General features: G+C 48.7%; 1 protein-coding gene across 1 annotated transcript in view; it reads left to right on the top strand.

Annotated features, from left to right (window-relative positions):
* The window catches only part of plxnd1 (plexin D1), a 112,412-nt gene that overhangs the window by 25,010 nt on the left and 69,152 nt on the right, over positions 1–18,250 (top strand). The window contains exons 5-8 of the mRNA XM_061845614.1: positions 1,622–1,751; positions 5,614–5,791; positions 5,921–6,029; positions 15,666–15,765. Of these exons, the coding sequence (XP_061701598.1) occupies positions 1,622–1,751; positions 5,614–5,791; positions 5,921–6,029; positions 15,666–15,765 (517 nt within the window). The remainder of the gene's footprint in view (positions 1–1,621; positions 1,752–5,613; positions 5,792–5,920; positions 6,030–15,665; positions 15,766–18,250) is intronic.

Genomic DNA, 18,250 nt, shown 5'->3' with positions numbered 1-18,250 from the left:
GACTTAGACGACCGCGTGCTGCGCGGCCCGCCTTCGGTCATGTGGGGGGGGGGGGGGCGTGTTCTGTAACCCGAGATGAAGCTGCATGTGGTGATGTGACCTTTAATTCGGGTTGTCGCTAGCAAATCTTTTTCAAATCAAATCTCTTCATTATTGAACAAATAATAAGCCCCCCCCCCTACACACCTTTTTTTTTTTTTTCTACTAACCTGCATTATACTCGTATTTATGAGGATTGGATTTCAACCCTTGAACTGCATATGATGTTACTCAGTGTGTGTGTGTGTTTCTTTCGGCTTGTCCCTTTCGGGGTCGCCACAGCGCGTCATCTCAGATGAACGCACATATATGTTTGGCACAATTTTTACGCCGGATGCCCTTCCTGACGCAACCCTTCTCAGGGAGTGGAGGCCCCAGTGGGGTATGAACCCACAACCCCTGGTTTACCAAACCAGTGCTCTAACCACTAAGTATGAAATTGACGTCCAGAAATTGAGCGAGCAAAATGCTAAATGCGAAATCGTCAGCATTCGTGATTAGCATTAGCATGTGCGATTATCATCTCGGATCAATCAACACAAACACGCATCCAATTCCCGCACACATTATTTATCATTTTATATGTACGTTACCTGCGACACGAAGGATCAGCTGGAAAAGCGTTGGCCTCGCAGTTCTGAGGACTCAGGTTCACCCCGGACCCGCCTGTGTGGACTTTGCATGTTCTCCCCGTGCCTGCGTGGGTTTCCTCCGGTTTCCTCCCACATCTCAAAAACATGCTACATTAATTGGACACTCCAAATTGCCCGTAGGTGTGATTGTGAGTGCGGCTGTTTGTCTCGATGTGCCCTGCGATTGGCTGGCGACCAGTTAAAGGTGTACCCAACCTCCTGGCCGTTGACAGCTGGGATAGGCTCCGGCGCCTCGTGAGGATAAGCGGCAAAGAAAATGGATGGGCGGATGTACATTACACATTTAAAAAGTCACTTACAGACGTTCCTTTCTTGTTTTTGGCAAAGTTTATCACTGGCCCAACACCGCGTCCGTCTGTGATAAATGTCGGCTTGTTTTTGTGGCGATTCTGCTCCTTGCTGACTTCACACATCCGACACTAGACAAGATGATCCTACGAGATTGTCTTTCGGTCTGACGTGTGTCCAATTGCGGATTTGTTCTGATTTTAGGGTCCGAAACGGAATGAAAACAAACAAAAAAAAAAAAAAAACGTCTTTCTGCTGTTATTGATGATATTGAAAAAGTGGTTTCCCGGACGGCAAGAAATATTTTCCATAGCAATTCTGAAACATAAACATCAGCGCGTATCCTGGAGTCGTTCCTGTTCTTGGGTTTTGTGAGATTTTTAGATTTCGAGGCTGGCGGCTGAGCAGAATCTTGATCTGTGTGGTTTCATGTGCCGAGATTATCGAACAACATCGCACACATGACGACCAAACCTGCTAAATGCCGGATTTTATGTTTGATGTACGGAGCTGATTTAAAAAAAAAATATTTGAAGCGTTGAAAAATCTTTCTGGGTGTACCAGGACTTAGCCGAGATCTTGGATTTTTTTTCCACCCCCAACAACCCCGATTCACCCGATTCCTCTCCCCGTTTGTCCAGGTGTACCATCCAGAAGGAGTGTGCCCAGGGGCTGTTGGCGCGTTCCTGGATCGGCACGGGTGAAGGCCCCCAGCAGTGTCCCTCCATGACGCTAACACCCCCAGAGATCAGCATTTCCGCGGACATCAAGGTACACGTTGGCCACGACGTCCTTCTACATTTCCGCAAATAGATCCGCGCCGACTTTATGACTATTGTGACGCATCGAGTTATGGGCGCAATGGGAACAAGCTATTTAGGCCTCTGGATTGGAACCTGACACCTTGGCCCCTTTGCTCATCGTGTGTATTAATAATCATAAAGGTTAAGGACAGTTGGTACCAAACAGGACTCAGTTCTTTTGCTACGTAATAAATATACGCAGTTTGCTATCTGTAGCGAAAGCGTCGACTGTTCTAAGCACGATCCGAATGTTCTGTAATCCGTTGCATTAACTTTGCGTCGCAATTGTGTCATCGGTGGTTAAGATGTGCCATTTACAAAGATATGAAAATATTTAGTCAAGGACTCGCAAACCGCTTCCAAATACTGAATTTCCAAGAGTGTGGGCGCAGTGAGGTCGCCCGCCGCCCGCCGCCTCAGAGCTTAATGGCGAGCTATTGTCGTAACATCGGAACGTTCGGCACGCTTCAGTTTCGAATCGTTTTGGCGCACCCGGTTGAGGTCTGACGTCGACATTGTACTTGAATCAAATACGGGTCCCAACGCGGAGGAATACGTTATGAATCCTTGACCCGGCGGCGTGTGAATATCAAAGACAGAAAAGCACACGTGTGAGTAATCAAATGAATGGCGGCTAAATGGAATTTCGCGCAACGATCGAGTCGGGCCGTAACCTTGGCCCACTTGTTAACGCCGCTAACACCTGCGCTTTGCCTTACATCACACGTCGCGCAAGGCCGATTGTCCCCTGCAACACACACAAATGAGACATGCTACACACTTGAAAAGACTTTTCCCAGAAACGTAATATTTATAAATACTCAAGGATAAATAAACTTTGGAATCAAAGACGCCGAAAGAACAAGATCCCGGATGCAAGCGGCCGAAATGAGTGTCCGGGCCCTCCCTTAGAGATGGGGTGAGAAGCTCGGTCATCAGGGAGGGGCTCAGTGTCGAGCCGCTTCTCCTCAGCATTGAGAGGTGGCTGGGGCATCTGATCCGGATGCCTCCCGGACGCCTCCCTGGTGAGGTGTTCCCCGACTTGTGACGGCAAAAGTGCCAGAGAACGACGCAAAGATGAGGGAGTTGTGCCTTTCTCGTGAAGGCAAAGTCGCAACGGACCGAGGAAATCAGCGCCACTTTTTTTCTTCTCATCAAAGCAGCAAAGTTTTTACAAAATATGACCCAACCTGTCTACGTGTGTTTTGTGGACTTGGAGAAGGCATTCGACCGGTTCTTCGGGGGTATGGGGTACCGACCCTCCTGATACGAGCAGTTCGGTCCGTTTGCTGGCAATAAGTCGGACTCGTTCCCGGTGAGAGTTGGACTCCGCCAAGGTCAGTGATCAGTGTCGAGTCACTACTCCTCCGCGTTGAGAGGAGCCAGATGAGGTGGCTGGGTCATCTGATCCGGACGCCTCCCTGGTGAGGTGTTCCGGGCGTGTCCCACTAGAAAGAGGCCCCGGGGACGACCAAGGACACACCGGGGAGACTATGTTTCCCGGCTGGCCTGGGAACGCCTCGGGATCCCTCCGGAAGGGCTGGAAGAAGTGGCTGGGGGAAAGGAAGTCTGGGTATCCCTGCTGAAGCTACTTCCCATGAGACCTGACCCGGAAAAGCGGTAGATAATGGATTGATGGATGGATGGAATCATAGGCCCCCTCCTTGAGCCGTCACCTTACCGTGATGGAGGGGTTTGTGTGTCCCGATGATCCTAGGAGCTAAGTTGTCTGGGGCTTCATGCCCCTGGTAGAGTCACCCATAGCAAAAAGGTCCTAGGTGAGGGATCACACACAGTCCGACTCCAAAACTCCTATGACGAATACAAAAATTGGATCTTGGTTTCCCTTTCCCGGAAGGGCGTCACCAGGCCCCCCCGCCCGGAGCCAGGCCTGGAGGTGGGGCTCGAGCGCCTGGTGACGGGTCACAGCCCGAAAGGGTAACATGGGTCTCCCTTCCCATGGACTCACCACCTGTGAGAGGGGCCTTAGGGGTCGGGTGCAATGTTAGCTAGGCTGTGGCCAACCCCGACCCGGAGAAGCGGTAGAAAATGGATGGATGGACTGGAATCCTAGGTTTTCATCGTCCATACTTTTCAAGACATCTCGTTCCATATTTACCAAAGGTTTGCAAAAACTGGAGGAAACTTGATGGCGAGAAATTGCCGAGCATTGCAGTGTGCCCCCGCGACCCTTGTGAGGATTAGCGGCTTTGAAAATTGATGAATGGATGTATTGTGCGCACTCCAGGAGGATTTACCAAACTTGAGACAAATTCCAATGTCAAATCAAGTCAGGTCGATGTTGAAAGCCCTTAATCGCAAAAAGAGTCTCGCAGTTCACAGAGCTGGACGACGTCCCTCGGTCCAAATCCGCCTCCTGGGCAAACTAACATTTCTAGATAGCGCATCTTAAAGACAAGGACAAACCAGTTTAGAGCAGGCAAATGAGAGACGGAGGTGGGAGAGGTTTTGGAAACGCGAGAAACAAAAACGATCACGACGGAGGTTTTGGAGCTCGTGAATGCTCAGGGCTGACTCGGAGCCAGTCACAGTCAGGAGTCATGACATAACGCCTTTCCGCACTATATTTCCTTGCGTCTGGGTCATCTCAGGCCACTTGTGACAAGTGTCTGGAGCCGGGCTCTCCCAGAGCAGGCTTTTTTGGTTGTTCTAGGCTATAAACACAATTTAACACCGGATGGATTAAATTCACACGCGCCCGTGACAGTTTACATCAAACAAAAAACACGGCTAACGTATTTGTTTGCATTCCACTGACACTTCCGATTCCATCACTTCAAACTTCATTACGCGGTCGCCGTGCTCGTCCATATTTTTCCCTGGTGAAAACCATCAGAAAAATGCAAAATACCGCTTTCGCTCCTGTCCCTGCAATTTAGCGCCTGATATTTGGAATCTTAATAAATCAGGTATGAGCTTTGTATGAGCTTTATCGCGCACAAAGGCAGTAAATGCAGGCTCGCGCGCTGCAAATTCGACCGCGCAACAATTCCGAAATGAATCGAAAGCACACAATGAGTCGACGCGTGGTGGAACGCAAATACGTCCTGAAAATAAATCCGAGTTCAAGGGGCGGGCGGGCTGATTTTTAGTTGACGTCTTCTCGGCTAAATCCGTCACGATACGCTCGAGCGACGTGTTGTCGGAATTGAGAGCCGCGGAAAAAATAACTAGAACCGGCGATGACGTCTGATTTGAGGATGACGCCAGCCTTGTTATTTTTTTCCTCAGGAATTGTACCCTTCCACCTGCAGCCTCGTAACCGTGCGACAATTAGCTCGCTGAGCATTTGCACCGGTGGAATACATTTGACCCTTAATTACAGCCCATAATTTGACAAGGCTGAAGGATGACGTGCCGTTAATGGCTTCATTACGCGCGGATTAGGCCGTTATGTGGGTCACTTGGACCGGGTGGCACCGCGGCGGAGCCGGCAGGAAGTCCGGCTCAAGGTTGTCTCCCCCAAACAGGAAGCAGCAGGCAGGAAGTCAGCGCATTTGGACCACGGAAATGATCGACGCCGGCGAACAACGGAGGCGCTTTTTAAGACACGTTAGCGCACGTTTGCGAGCGCCTCTATTCAGATTCGCCGAGGCCGGGGATATTTTGTCTGCCGCTTCCCGTCGGCGGCTCCGGTTTTCTCACGTCGAAATCACTTTGCTGAAATGGAGTCACATCAGCGAGGTGTTATGTTTCTCATCAAACGTGTGTCAAAGTGCATCGCGCAGACGAGTTCAGATGCCTTCCTTTTTCCCGATCGCTCGTAACGGCCGGTGACCGTGTTGAACTCGTTTGCGTTCCTGTGTCAGGACGTGGGGATTTTGATCAACGGGATCGTCCCCGACCTGGTCGGGTTCCGGGTGGAGTGCGAGTACGGGCCGGGCCTGTCGACGGCCGCCACCTTGCACCTGGGCCGCGGCCCCGCTCAGATCCAGACTTGTCCCCTCCTCTCTCGGGAAAACTACCAGCCGATCCTCCCCGGCACAGGTGAGACACGCGTCTTCTTGGGTCTGTCGTGATATTCCAGGTGAAACTTTCCCTTAGAATTGCTATTTATTGATCATTAAGATTGACTTATCGTCTCATTTGCGCGAAATGTGTTTTTCATTTCGGCAGATCATCTGAGCGTCTCCGTGGCGATAAAAGTCAACGGCACGTCCGTGGTGTCGGGGAGCTTCATCATCTTCGACTGTGGGAGGACCGGCGCCATAAATCCCAAAACCTCGTGAGTCGCACCTCTGTTGTCACCTCCGGTCCCGCACGAATACAATGTATGTATATGTGCAGTGAAGAAAATAAGTATTTGAGCACCCTGCGATATTGCAAGATCCCCCACGTGGAAATCATGGAGGGGTCTGAAATTTTCATCGTAGGTGCAAATCCATCCACTGTGAGCGAGATCATCGAAAAAGAAAATTCCTGAAATCACAATTTATGATTTTTTTTTCTTTAACGATTTATTTGTGTGATACAGCTGGAAATAAGTATTTGAACACTTGAGAAAACCAATGTTAATATTTTGTTCAGTATCCTTTGTTTGCAATGACAGAGGTCAAAGGTTTCCTGTAGTTGTTCACCGGGTTTGCACACACCGCAGGAGGGATTTTGGCCCACTCCCTCCACACAGATCTTGTCTAGATCTCACAGGTTTCTGGGCTGTCGCTGAGAAACACGGGAGTTTCGGCTCCCTCCAAAGATTTTCTATTGGGTTTAAGTCTGGGGACTGGTTAGGCCACGCCAGAACCTTGATATGCTTCTTATAGAGCCATCCTTGGTTTTCCTGACTGTGTACTTCGGGTCATTGTCATGTTGAAAGACCCGGCCATGACCAGATCTACAGAGAAAGAGGTCATTGCCCAAAATCTCACAATACACGGCCGCGCTCAACCTCTCCTTAATATAGTGCAGTCCTCCTGTCCCATGTGCAGAACCCCCCCCCCCCCAAAAGCATGATGCTACCAACCCCGTGCTTCACAGTAGGGACGGTGTTCTTGGGATGGAACTCATCATTCGACTGCCTCCAAACACGGTTAGTGGAATTATGACCAAAAACTTCCATTCGTGTCGTCCTGGGCTGATTCCTCACCTTTCTAAGCATCATGGACTCTGGTGTCTTTGGACAGGTCTTTGGTCTTGCCCATGTTACAAGTTTGAGTCTTACTGATTGTCTGGGGTGGACAGGTGTCTTTATGCAGCTAACGACCTCACACAGGTCCACCTGATTCAGGATCACACATGGAGTGGAGGTGGACTTATAAAGGCGGACTAACGGGTCTTTGAGGGTCAGAATTCTAGCTGATAGACAGGTGTTCAAATACTTATTTCCAGCTGTATTACACAAATAAATCATACATTGTGATTTCTGGATTTCTCTCACCGTGGATGGACGTTCATCTACGATGAAAATTTCAGACCCCCTTCATGATTTCCAAGCGGGAGAACTTGCAATATCGCAGGGTGTTCAAATACTCATATTTTCTTCACCGTACGTAGTGCTGTTGGACAGGAACCAGATGGATGGCTTATTTGCATGTGGAAATTTTTGCATTTTCATTTTTTTTTTTTTTTTTTGCTTTCATTTTGTTCTTCAGTCTTCAGGGATGCGGTTGAGATTGTTTTCCTCCTGTATTTGTATCACTTTAATGAAACGGAGTGTTGACAGGCTTGGCTCGGCCTCCCCATCAATCCGCGATCACAGGCTGTACTACGCGCATCGTGCATTCCGTGACCGTACGGTACGATCGAGTCATCCAATTTATTGCGTTTGTCTGACTTGACCGCACTTGAACTAGAACCAACCGGTTTTCGTCAGAAAGAGGCACGGAGCCAACATTCGATCGTTGCCCAGCTTGAGGCTTGCGACGCGTGCGGAGCGACGATCCGCGTTTAGCGGCGAATTTGCGACAGTCGCAGATTACGGGGTTGCGGGGGACCCCCTCCGCTAAGACGCGGGAAATACAGAGAGCTTAGTCTCGCTACATTCCAATTCTAAGTTCTACGTCCTCCCCTGTTGCACAAGCTCGACAGCGAAGATTATACGTCCGGCCGGCTAATTGACTTGCGCAAATAAAATCGTCTAAATGGATCTCAGATACCGATAAACTTTGATTAGCGTCATCTCTTCGGGTTCCAGCTGCATGGAAATGTCATCCCGGAGCTGCGAGACACAACAGGAAAGCTTCTGTTCACCCGCAGCTTTATATCTGCGGGCATGACTGAGCGTACACCCGCACTGCTAAACTGTCGAGACCTTTCCGTCTGGACGCGTCCTCCAACTCTGTTTGGTAACGTCTTTTTTTTTTTTTTTCGACTTCCTAGTTTACCTGACACCGCCCCCCCCCCCTTTCGCTCTTAAAGGGGTACACTCGTAGTGACGGAGCCACTCCTTGGTTTTCCTGGCTGTGTGCCCCGGGTCATTGTCGTGTTGAAAGACCCAACCACGACCCATCTTCAGGGAAAGAGGTTGTTCCCCAAAAAACAGAACACACGCCCGCATTGTTATATCTGCGGGCATGACTGGTGGACCACAAGCGTAATTTATATATCCGCGGGCATGACTGACCGTACACCCGTACATTTTTTCAAATGTGAGTGACTGTTAAACTGTCGAGACCTTTCCGTCTGGACATTTCCTCCAACTCTTTTTGGTACGGAAGTAAACCAGTCACGGTGATTTGACGGGCGCGTATGCAGCCGCCCGCCGTCCCACTCGCGAATCTGCACTGAAAAATCACGCACGTAAAATTGGTTACGAGTAGTAGTGTAGTCATAGTTGTAGTAGTGAACCAAAATCTGACATTTTTTCTCTTTTCTACTTCCTAGTTTACCTGACACCGCCCCCCTTGGCTCTTAAAGGGGTACACTCATAGTTACAAACAGAACACACACCCGCAACTTTATATCTGCGGGCATGACTGCTGGACCACAACTGTAATTCATATATCTGCGGGCATGACTGACCGTACACCCGTATGTTTTTTAAATGCAAGTGACTGCTAAACTGTCGAAACCTTTCCCAATTCCTCCAACTCTGTTTGGTACGGACGCACGAAAAATCACGCGCGTAAAATTTGTTACGAGTACTAGTGTAGTAGTAGTAGTAGTAGTAGTAGTCGTAGTAGTGAACCACAGATTCTGTTCTGTGCTGTGCTTCAAGTCCTCAGCACTTTGCCCCCCCCCCCGCTTTTACTATTTGGGCCTCTTTGGGTAAATAGCGCTGTCACGTTCCCTCGCAGGGCTTCTTTTCTGTTTGGCTTGCTCAAGGTTTCCCGGCGCGGGATCAAACGCGCCATTAATATGCTGTAACGCTAAGCCAAAGGAAATTGGATATGTATGTCTGGCCGCTCACGCTGATGTTTGTTTTTCGCGAAGAACCTTTGCTCACAAAGAGGGTTTTTCTCATATCTGGAGGCCATCCGGCTGGCTTCCGCCCGCATGTCGGACCATGTCGGAGGATGCGTGTTATCTGACGGGCGGGTTCCAGGCCCGTCGGGCCGCCGCGTGGGTCTTTTAACCGAGGCTGTCGGCTCCAGACCGCCGGGGCGCGTGGCTTTTTCTTTGCTTTGCGAGGACGGCGCGAAGGTGTCAAGGCGGCGGTCGCAGGTGGATGCGTGCGAGCCTACACCCAATTTGCGTGCACGGCGAGGCCCGCCGGTGTGAAATTAGACGCCGGTTTCGCGGCGGAGGTGATAATGAGCCGAGCGCCACTCTCGCAGGATGAGCGTCGGCTTGCAGACTTCCAAGCTGCTCCGTTCGATCGGATTTTAATCACTCGGAGCTGTTTTTTCTTTTTTTTTTTTGTGGTGATCCCTAAAGAGTTTCTTGTGACCCAGTTCTTGTCATTAAATCCTGAATGGTGCGCTCGTTTTGTGTAGCCATCGCTTTCATAAATACCCTTGATTTGAATTCCAGATCTGTGCGGACATGAATGCAAAAAATGTCACTCGCTGTTGCAGTGCGCGTTCCGGCTTTGCGATTTCATGACATGAGCGACGATCGCCTTCTAATAGTTGAGTCCACCCTCGTCTACTTGCCTTATTGACGTTTGTCACGTTTAAAATCCAAGTCACGACAGAAACGGCCACGAAGAGACTGCAAGATCAGCGCCAAGCACCACAAAAGGAATCGTGCGGCTGACTCAACCGCAAACCTTTTACGCTCCGCCGAGCCCTTCGTGGCTCGCCGGACAACCTTTCCGCTAAGACTCCGAAAGGAATTCTAGCTGTATTATCTCGCTGTAATCTGGAAAAAATGTATTTTATAACAGGGGATTCGGCTCAAGTGGTAGAGCGATCGGTTAGCACGTGAGAGGTCGAGGGATCGATGCCCGCATTCTCCATAATGTGGCGGAGGGGGAAGAGTGAGGTTGCAGGGAGAAGGGATGGCGAGGGTGGGCGACTTCAAATACTTGGGGTCAACAATCCTGAGCAATGGTGAGTGTGATAAGGAAGTGAAGAAACAGGTCCAAGCGGGGTGGGACAGTTGGCAGAAGGTGTCTGGCGTTCTATGTGACAAAATACTTGGGGTCAGCAATCCGGAGCAATGGTGAGTGTGGTTAGGAAGTGAAGAAACAGGTACAAGCAGGTTGGAACACTTGGCGGGAGGTGTCTGGTGTTCTATGTGACAGAAGGATGGACGGGGAAGAGTGAGGCTGCAGGGAGAAGAGATGGCGAGGGTGGACGACTTCAAATACTTGGGGTCAACAATGGTGAGTGTGGGAAGGAAGTGAAGAAACGGGTTCAAGTGGGTTAGAACAGCTGGAAGGTGTCTGGTGTGTTATGTGACAGAAGGGCGAAGGGGGAAGAGTGAGGCTACAGGGAGAAAAAATGGCGAGGGTGGATGACTTCAAATACTTGGGGTCAACAATCCGGAGAAATGGTGAGTGTGGTAAGGAGGTGAAGAAACGGGTCCAAGGAGGTTAGAACAGCTGGCAGAAGGTGTCTGGTGTTCTATGTGACAGAAGAGTCTCCGCTAGGATGAAGGGCAAAGTCTATAAAACAGTGGTGAGGCCGGATCAGAGACGCTGGGACTGGAGAGACGACAGGAACCAGAACTGGAGGTGGCAGAAATGAAGATGTTGAGCTTCTTGCTAGGAGTGAGCAGGTTGGATAGGATTAGAAATGAACTCATTAGAGGGAGGGACAGACAAAGTTGGATGTTTTGGAAGGAACAAGGTTCGAGAGAGCAGACTTTGATGGTTTGGACATGTCCAGAAGCGAGAGAGTGAGCAAATTGGCAGAAGGGTGACGATGATGGAGCTGTCAAGGAGGAGAGGGAACGAGAGGAAGACCAAAGAGAAGGTTGATGGATGTTGTGAGCGAAGTTGGTGTTCAAGAGGAAGATGCGCGAGATCGGCTGAGATGGAGAAAAGATGACACGCTGTGGCGACCCCTAACGGGACAAGCCGAAAGAAAAGAAAAACTGAGAAGCCTGGGGCACAAACTCCGCGTGCGTTTCCCCGAATCAGCATCGAATCACGTTCAGGCCGCTTTCGTACACGTGCAGGCAAACACCGGGCAGATGTAGTCGTAAGAAGACGCTAACGGGAAACGTTTCGACGTTTCCACCGTCACGCGTTGTCCGGCAGTCGTTAAATAGCAGGTGTGCGTAAACGCGTGGACTTGTTTTGTGAGTCCGCGTTCAAAGACTTCCCCAAAGTGGACTTAATGGTAACCAGAAGCCGGCATTCCACCAACATCCCGAATGGGACAAGCGCCTAACCTACCCTCTCGCTCTTAAACAAACACTTTCCCTGTTTTGCTTCTGTGTCCACGTTTCAGGTTTTGCCGCGTCTTTATTGCCCCCCCCCCCCCTCCGCCACACCCCCTCTTTTTCGTCTGGCGAAACTGATCTCTCTTCTCCCGGACAAACTTCTCCCTGACAGTCGTGATTGAGGATGTGTGTTTAACCGCTGTGTCCACCGAGAGGGCCCGAGAGTGCCAGCGCGCTTTGTGTATTTAGCGTGTGCATTGTGTGCTTGTGTGTGTGTGTGTGGGGGTGGGGGGGGGTCATTTGGGCCGAGTTGGGGGGGGGGGGGTTGGTCAGGGGGCGGGAGCATCACAAGGGTTTTAATACTCAGTGTTGGGCAAAAACAGGATTTCGAAGCAAATCTTTATGTTGATGATTTCATAGACTTTTTAGACGCGCCATCCCCTCCGCTCTTAAAGGGGTACACTCGTAGTTACAAACAGAACACATACCCGCAACTTTATATCTGCGGGCATGACTGACTGTACACCTGTATGTTTTTCAAATGTGAGTGACTGCTAAACTGTCGAGACCTTTCCGTCTGGACAAGTCCTCCACCTCTGTTTGGTACGGAAGTAAACCAGTCACGGTGATTTGACGGGCGCGAATGCGGCCGCCCGCCATCCCACTCGCGAATCTGCACTGTCGAGCACGAAAAATCTTGTGCGTAAATTTTTTTTTACGAGTAATAGTAGTAGTAGTAGTAGTAATAGTAGGAGTAGCGCTCTTAAAGAGGTACACTCATAATTACAAACAGAAGACAAACCCGCAATTTTATATCTGCGGGCATGACTGATCGTACACCCGTAACATTTTTCCAATGTCAGTGACTGCTAAACTGTCGAGACCTTCCCGTCCGGACGAATTCCTCCGAACTTTGTTTGGTACGGAACCAACTTCCTCCCCAGGCCCACCCAAAAAAATCTTTGGGCGATGAGCGCTGAGCTCATGACCAGTGAGCTCACAAATGAAAACAATCGCGCGTCTTGTCCAAAATCTTCCCCGAAAGGGTTGGAAGCTGGCACGGCCGCAAATGGATCCTCTCCACACTTCCACTTCCTCGGATACTTTTGTGGATGTAGCGCGTACTGTGTGTGCGTCTGTGTCTGTGTACGTCGTTCCGGTCGGACACAAAGGCAATCCGTGAAAACAGCAAAACTGCAGCCGATCCGAGCCTCGAGGAGGCCGTCTGCTCCGAATCACGCCACACACTCACTCAGTCACACGCTGACATTTTTTCGATTACGTGTTGTCAGTCCACCGCGAACGCGCACACTCCCGCGCTCAGTCCTTCCAATTTAAAACCTTTGCGCGAGCGGTCGCTATTACCGCAGGCGCTATCATTCCTGGTGTGGGACATCTGTCACTTCCTGGAGGCAAAAAAACACACCACAGCAGGGAGCGAGACGCACACTTGTCAGAAACACAATGAAATACAAAACAACACTTTTCTTACATTTGAGGTGACGACAAAAAGCTTTACACATCAGGGGAAAAAAAGGTGAGCAATGCTGACAGCGTTTCCTCCGCGCAATTACATCCCGAGTCAAATAATCGCCGCGTAAGTCGTCCACGGGAAAAGAATAATCAGTTCCTCTTTCCCTTAAAACGGTGACGGCCCTTTATACACGTTGTTCTTCCTTCCTGCTGAGATCCTCAAGAGTTACGTGTTTGTATTCAGCGCAACTTGAAAGTTAAAGAATGTGACTTTTAGCAGTCACTCACATTCGTGGTCAGTCATGCCCGCAGGTATAAAGTTGCACCTGTGTCTTCTTTCTAATTGTGAGTGTACCCCTTTAAGAGCGGAGGGGGGCGGTGTCGGGTAAACTAGGAAGTAGAAGTCGGCTGAGCGGCAGCCAATGATCTAAAAACAAAATAGATGGGATAGCGCATACACGTCGAGCGGTGTGTCGATTGGTTGAAGCCAGTTGGGCGCCATCTTGGTACTCCCAAAACGAGTGCATGACGTGGTTTACACGTTGGATTATGGCGCTGGTTTTCTCAAAGTTTGCTGCGTAGAATTAAAAATGGTCGCGTGAGCTTGACTTTGATTTCTTTTTATTATTTATTAGACTATAAGTGCAAAGGAAAGACATAGAACACCATGACTAGCAAGAAAGCTTGCATATTACTAAGGGCCCGATTTCCGTGACATGTTAATATTTCCCGGTGTGAAGCACTATCACCATAACATAGCAAAAAAAACTAAGCATTTTTTTTGTCATAAAAACATGACATTTTAAGTCAATTCGATATGTTTTTGGACTCAATGGAAAAATACATGCGAAACGCATTGTTCATTTGTTGTCTCTGCGCTAACAGGGCCGGATTGAAAAAAAAAAAAAACATACCGGTAAAAATCCACGAGACACGGCAGTAACACGCTAGCGCAGCGCTAACAGGGCCAGACCAGTAAAAAGCACTGAGTTTAAAAAAATAAAATAAAATAAAAAAAAAAGACTGGATAGCGCATACACATCGAGCTGTGTGTCGATTTAAGCTAGTTGGACGCCATCTTGGTACTCCCAAAACATGAGGGGGACACGGTTTACAGGTTGGATTATAACGGTGGTTTTTCTCAAAGTTTGCCATTTAGAATTAAAACCGGTCGTGTGAGCTTGACAGTTTTTCAGTTCTGACAACACGGAGGATTTAACAGTTTTTAAAAAATTATTTATTAGATTATAAGTGCAAAGGAAAGACATAGAACACCGTGACTAGCAAGAAAGCTCGGGCCCAATTTCCGTGACATGTTAACTTTTCCCAAAATACGCTGTGAAGCACGATCATCATAACATGGCAAAAAACTAATCATTTTTTTGTCCTAAAAAGAAATTTCAAGTCAATCGTTTCGATATATTTTTGGAAATAAGGACTCGCAATGGGCAAAATACATGCTAAACGCTTTGTTCATTTGTTGTCTCTGCCATGTCCTATTTCAGACAGAAAATTTCAACTTATTTCCTCGCATTTGAAAATCAAATTAAATTTGCAGAGTTCTGTAGTATGAAATTCATCAAAAATGTCACAGAAAATATGTTGTCTTGCTTATCCACTGATGAAGTTTGGGAAAATATTGACGTCACTTTTTCGCGAAAAACCGTCGGTCTATAAAGGTCAAGCAGAGAGTGAACAGTTAACAACAACAACCACAAAAAAAAAAAAAAACTTTACGTGAATTAAAGTCATAAGAAATTAAAAAAAAAAAAAAAAATTTACAAACAAACTTTAACAGTGTCCAAGTAAATCTTTCCAACTTACCTGTGGAAGGTTTTCTCACAGCCACAAAACTGACAATTAACTCCGTTGAGCCGTCAGGCTGTGGTTCACTGCGCTGGATCAGTTTTCGTGTGCGGCAAGTGCGCATTTGCGCAGTTGCGCAGCTCAGAGGGAACACTGGCTCAAGGCCGCACAAAAATAAGCGGCGTCTTTCAATAGCTACGTTTTTCTGCTCGTAACGAATTTTACACACGTGATTTTTCGTGCTCGACCGTGCAGATTGGCGAGTGCAATGGCGCCGCGTGGGCGCCGACGCGCCCGTCAAATCACAGTGACTGTTTTCGGAAAGTGACTTTTGTCGTCGGCGGCGCCCCCCTGCCGCCTCGCGTGGGCCGTCGTCCCGGAGAAAACAATAATTTGTCACCTGACGCGCAGATGGGCAATGCGTCAGATAAAAGAGAGTCCACTAGTGCACACGCTCACCCGCGGGGACGTCGTGCAAACCACTACGGCTGGATGTTTGGACACATGATCCAGGCATAAATTTCATTAAATAGCAACGCGGTACACACTCCACTATTTAAAAAAAAAATAATAATTTAGTTGTATAATAGTTCATTTTTATTTCAGATAGAGAAGTGCTTTGTTTTTTTTTTCCCACTGACCTTCTGCCCGAGTGCGTTGCAACTATGGAATGAGCGCTGTGACTAATCTGCACTTCCCTCTTCTCTTTTTTTTTTTTTTTTCTGGTCTTGGCAATCCATTTGCAAGCTCATTTTGTGCACCAAAATGAGAGGAATGAAAGAGGGGCTTGAATTTTGGCCACTGCGCGTGCGCGCGCACACACACGCACACTTGACCCTTGACCCCATTCCTCTGCTCTTGTGTCCATCAGTTGCGTCAGCTGCCTGAGCACGGCGTGGAAATGTTACTGGGACGAGGAGGAGCGCCGGTGCGTTTCCACGAAAGACGAGACGAAGCAAAACCTCCTGGAGGTAAGTTTACACCTTCTGCCCCCAGCCGCGAGGACCTCGGAATATTAAGAAGCCGCCGGAGGCCGGAATCTCTCTCGCGACCGCGATGATCTGAATGAGTCAGGCTCCGACAAGAACCGGCCTGCGGAGATTCCGGGCGAGGTCACGAGTCGCGATTGACGCGGCGTGTGTTGAAATTGGAAAGGCAGCCATAAAATCATGTCCATGATCTGCTGCGACAGAGTCGGCAGGCCCCCGATCCATATTTCCCGAGCATGCAGAGGAGAAGGTCAACGTTGTTGCCGTAATGTTCCGACGGAAGGCCTCCAGTTGGCCGTTTACGTGACGTCATTGATCCCGATCTGGTGTGTACGTCCGCGCTGCCGTTTTACAGACGTTTCCAGATCGATGCAGAACATAAATGGTCGCCGGGACAGCGCCAGGAGAGCGTCGTTTGAACGCTGGCGAACGTCAATGATCGCTGGGAATCGGCGGAGAACGCCGGTCCGGAAAAAAAAAGTTTTGAGACCGGTGTTCACCAACGTGGAATTTTAAACGCTGCAGAACGTTCAAGAACGTTCGTGGAACGTTTTACTAACGTTCGCCGAGCGTTGCGCGCGTTTGGCTATCGTGAGTCAGTCGTTAATCTAGCGTTACTTGGTTGTTTCTTATCGTTTGTTACCGTCGGACCGTCCTCACTGCGGTTTTCACGGTGTTTTTGGGTCTCAAGGGGGTGTCACATGGTGCGTTACTTCTGGGACGTGTTTTTCCTCGCTCGTCTAACGTTGACAAATCGCTCGTCGCGCGCCAGTGACACGTTAGCACCCGCTAATGGTTTTTAGGGGTATCTTATTTGATCGCTGTTACACGTTTCTCGTGCGTTAGACACACGTTAATCACACGCCAGATGTGTCATCCGCGTTTGAGAACGCTGAAAAATAGAACGATTGAAATGTTCAGAGAACGTTGACCAGAACGTCATGGTGTGAGGGCACCTTTGTCAAAATCGTCTGTTTAGCGCAACAGTCGCGATTGTATTTACGCTTGTATCGAAGCGACAGCTGCGGACAATCCCCGGTCGGAGGTCGCCGCAGTTTCACGGGCATAAGTGATGACATCACCGCCGCGTTTACGCCAGGACTTTACGAGCGGGCAGAACGCGGCCCGGCCGTTCCGATTGAAACGCACACGCCTACGTGGGTACGTGGCAAAAGCAGTATTGCGCTCCCGTTCAAGCAAATTCATTTCTCTTCAGGTTCGTGTGTTTCATTGTTTATTCAAAATTTGGTGTTTATAGGGAGCATTTTTATTTGGTTTTGGAATAGAAACCTTCACGTAAAGTCATTAATTATCAACAAACGATGTAATCATTTATTTATTGCGTGTTGAATGTGCAAAAAAAAAAAAAATACCAGAATTTTTTTTTTTTTTTATAAAAACTACAATAAAAATCAAATACAATAAAAAAATACATAAAAAATTATGACACATGAATAAACTTAAGCACCGTAACACTAATTTTCCACCCGCTTCCAACCCTGCGGTTTATGCGGTGATGCAGCTCATTTATGCATTTTTTCTAATGGCCACAAGGGGGCACTCGAGCAGAAAAGGTGAGAATGACACTGGTGGAATATATGTGCCGAGGAAGTGACTTATACCGGCCCTTTTAGCGCTGCGCTAGCGTGTTACTGCTGCGTCTCAGTGATTTTTACCGGTATGTTTTTTTTTTTTTAAACCGGCCATGTTAGCGCCCTGGTAACGTTAGCGCGGCGGGGGTAGCATTAGCATTACGCATTAGCGTTAGCGTTAGCATAGTGGCGCTAGCATTAAAATCTGTCTACTGTCTTTCTTTGTAAATATCTCGTGTTTCAATGTGCGGCTTTTACACAGCTGCGGCGTACGTATGTACCAAATGGTATTTCCTTTACAAATGTAATGTGTGAGGCTTATAACCAGGTGCGCTGTGTAGGCCGGGAACTATGGTATATGCTTGCCAACTCAACTACGTCGGTATCCGCTAATCCGCAAAATGCGCAACAAGAGCGAATGAAACGTCACCTCCTGTGTGCTAAACGGCAAAGTAAATCGAGGTCTTGTGCATTTTCATGAGAAAATAAATATAGAAAATAATTTTATAGGAGACCTAGCCCTAACCCTAACCCAGCGACCAAAGAGGACAAGAGACGTCTCTGCCTGGTCACGGCAACTTCCGGGCAAATTAGTCTCTGCGAGATGTCGCAAGCAATATTTCACTCTCCTGAGTTGCTGCGACGACTTGGCGACATTTCCGCTTAGTGAGCTAGGCCCTTAAATCTTCTTCTTTTCCTTTCGGCTTGTCCTGTTACGGGTCGCCAAACCGTGTCGTCTTTTTCCACCTGAGCCTATCTCGAGCATCTTCCCCCGTAAGACCCCCAGTCCTCATGTCCTCCCTCACAACATCCATCAACCTTCTCTTTGGTCTTCCTCTCGTTCTCTCTCTTCCCTGACAGCTCCATCCTCGTCC

Source organism: Syngnathoides biaculeatus, chromosome 2, assembly GCF_019802595.1.
Source record: "Syngnathoides biaculeatus isolate LvHL_M chromosome 2, ASM1980259v1, whole genome shotgun sequence".
NCBI lineage: Eukaryota > Metazoa > Chordata > Actinopteri > Syngnathiformes > Syngnathidae > Syngnathoides > Syngnathoides biaculeatus.
This window is presented reverse-complemented; position numbering and strand designations above follow the sequence as displayed.